This window comes from Pygoscelis adeliae, unplaced genomic scaffold (genome assembly GCF_000699105.1).
Source record: "Pygoscelis adeliae isolate BGI_AS28 unplaced genomic scaffold, ASM69910v1 Scaffold114, whole genome shotgun sequence".
NCBI lineage: Eukaryota > Metazoa > Chordata > Aves > Sphenisciformes > Spheniscidae > Pygoscelis > Pygoscelis adeliae.
Genome location: NW_008824587.1, coordinates 183,899 through 186,328, shown reverse-complemented (window position 1 = coordinate 186,328; position 2,430 = coordinate 183,899). Strand labels below are relative to the sequence as shown.

The following is a 2,430-nucleotide window of genomic DNA, read 5'->3' as shown; positions in this document are numbered from 1 at the left end:
ATTGCGGGGTGAGGATAGAGAGGCAGGGGGGATGAGAAGGCAGAGCTGCCGAATACTGGGATTTTGTCTGTCCCAGCAGGTTCAAAAGGTTTCTTTTTAATTAAAAGGATTTTTGTCAAGAGACCTGGACCAGGCTTGGCTATAGCTGTCATCTTCTGTATCTGAACTTTGTTAATCACGCTTGTTTCCTCTGCCCCACAACAGCAAATGGTTTCTAAAGCCACATGTTCTGGGACATCCCATAGCCTCAGCGGTGGGGGTAAATGGTGGAGAAGATGAATGTTGTTAATGTGATTTACTGAAGAGACCGTCCAGCAACTGGCAAAGCCCACAGTTCTCTAGCAAAAATACGAGATGTTGGTAGTAATTCTGCTCTCTTTTCTGCCCAGGGCACTGCAACAAAACTTGGGCCTCTGCCTCGGATCCTGAGGGATGTCAACTCAGCACTCAGTAACCCGGCCTGTGTGCAGGTCTCGGTCACGGCCGATCACACTGCATCCACGCCTAATGCTGGCAACAGCATCTCTGCGGGGCTACAGAAAATGGTGATAGACAATGACTTATCTGGGTAAGAGCATAAAAGGTGGCCTGGCCACAGACCAGGGAAATACTGAATATTCATCTACTGCCAACACCTGAGCACCTGCAGGGACAGGCAGGACAAGGTGTAGTGTGGAGTTGCCTGATCCATTGACTAGGCTTTCTGATCGCAGAACTGATACTGGATGTAGGTCAGCTCTGAATCTAGACAAAGCAGTGGGCAGTAGCGCAAGCACACAGCTCCATCCTGGGTCCCTTGTCAGCCAAAACTGGGGATGTGGTCTGGGAAATCACAAACTTGGCGGTTCTGGTCTCAGATGGTGAGATGTAGCTGCAGAAGCAAAATGTTCATCCTTTGAGGAGTTGAGGGCTTGTTTGCCTCAAAGTGATGGGTATCGCCATTAAATTCATTAGGTCTCTGAGCATGCAAGATTTATAGGATTGGCCTTATCCATCTTCGTAAGACATAGGGTGTATGCTGAATTCACTGAGATCCAAATCTGGACATTTCTCTAAGAGTTGCCAAGCTGTAGAGCCTTAACAATCAATTCCAGTCTACTCTGTCCAGTTTTTATAATACTGGGTGTTTTTAATGATGAGCAGTGATTCACAGACACAGTCACCTAACATACTGTTTGGCCTAATTATGTAAGGAGTTTCATTCATGGGGAAGATGACTCTGTTGCGGACCTATAATGTTTCTGTTTGTGGAAAATGAAATGGAGCCCACACAAATGGAAAGACTCTGCTGGTAAAATAGTTTGTAAGTGGAAACTACATAATATTTAACAGGTTAATTAGGAATGAAAGGCAGCAATGGTGCTGGACTTGCTCTAATCAGAGCTGTCATCTCTAATGCTTCCCAGCGTGAGGTACAATTACTTAAATCTAACGCTATGGAGGATCTCTGACAACATGCTTTCACCCAAATACTTGCTTACAATGCACCGTCTTTGATCAGCGGTATATTCACATTAAGCTACTGCAGAGCGCTTTCTTCCTATCCCCAAGAAATCAATATTGCATGAATGTATGTTACAGCAGGAGGAGTGGGTGGATAACCTTCAGTTGCTAGGCTGTTAGAGCTCTCTGTCTGACCCTTGGAGGCCTAGTGTGGATCAGGCCCCCATGGTGCTCCGTGCTGTACAAATACCGGCCCGCGTGCCCTCAGGAGCTTACTGCCCAGGTACAGAGCAGCGGAAACGAGAGTGGCATGGATACAGCCAGTTGGAAGCAGAAAGGGTGACACGTGCCGTCAGCGTGATAAGCAGATCCAGCCGGGGCGGCAGAGCCCCCGAGAGCGTGTCTGTGAATGCCTCCTGCACGGCGCAGCGCTCTCGCCACGCATCCGCACGCCCCTCGCTCACCTGCCTACACCTGCCTGCTCCTGCAGGGCTGGCCCAGGGCTCCTCTGCACCCCTCCGTCCTCTCCACTCCCCTTGCACTGTCCCTCCCCACAGGCAGACCTGGCTGGGCCAGCCCTGCCGCAGGGGCTGGGTTATGTCCCCGTCCCGCACAGCAGTGCCATGCTGATTTCTTCTGAGTGATTTCGTTTTCCTGCTCCAGTGCAGCATTCACAACTCTTCTTTTTTGTTTTGTTTTCCTCTCCTCTTCCTTACGCACTGAATTCCCCGCAGTCTGATAGATTTCACACGGTTACCATCTCCAACCCCTGAAAACAAGGACTTGTTTTTTGTCACAAGGTCTGCTGGGGCCCAGCCCTCGCCTGCCCGAAGCTCCAGTTACTCAGAGGCCAATGAGCCCGACGTGCAGATGTCTAATGGCAGCAAGAGTTTGTCCATGGTGGACTTGCAGGACAATCGGCTCTTGGACAGTGGGGCCAACGCGCCTGGCACGGCTGACTCCCTCAATGACAGTCAGTCGTCCCTC

The 2,430-nt window shown here is 50.2% G+C and overlaps 1 protein-coding gene across 1 annotated transcript in view; it reads left to right on the top strand.

The window, feature by feature from the left end:
- The window catches only part of DAB2IP (DAB2 interacting protein), a 140,943-nt gene that overhangs the window by 127,068 nt on the left and 11,445 nt on the right, over positions 1 to 2,430 (top strand). The window contains exons 10-11 of the mRNA XM_009322128.1: positions 390 to 568; positions 2,178 to 2,420. Coding sequence (XP_009320403.1) covers positions 390 to 568; positions 2,178 to 2,420 — 422 coding nt within the window. The remainder of the gene's footprint in view (positions 1 to 389; positions 569 to 2,177; positions 2,421 to 2,430) is intronic.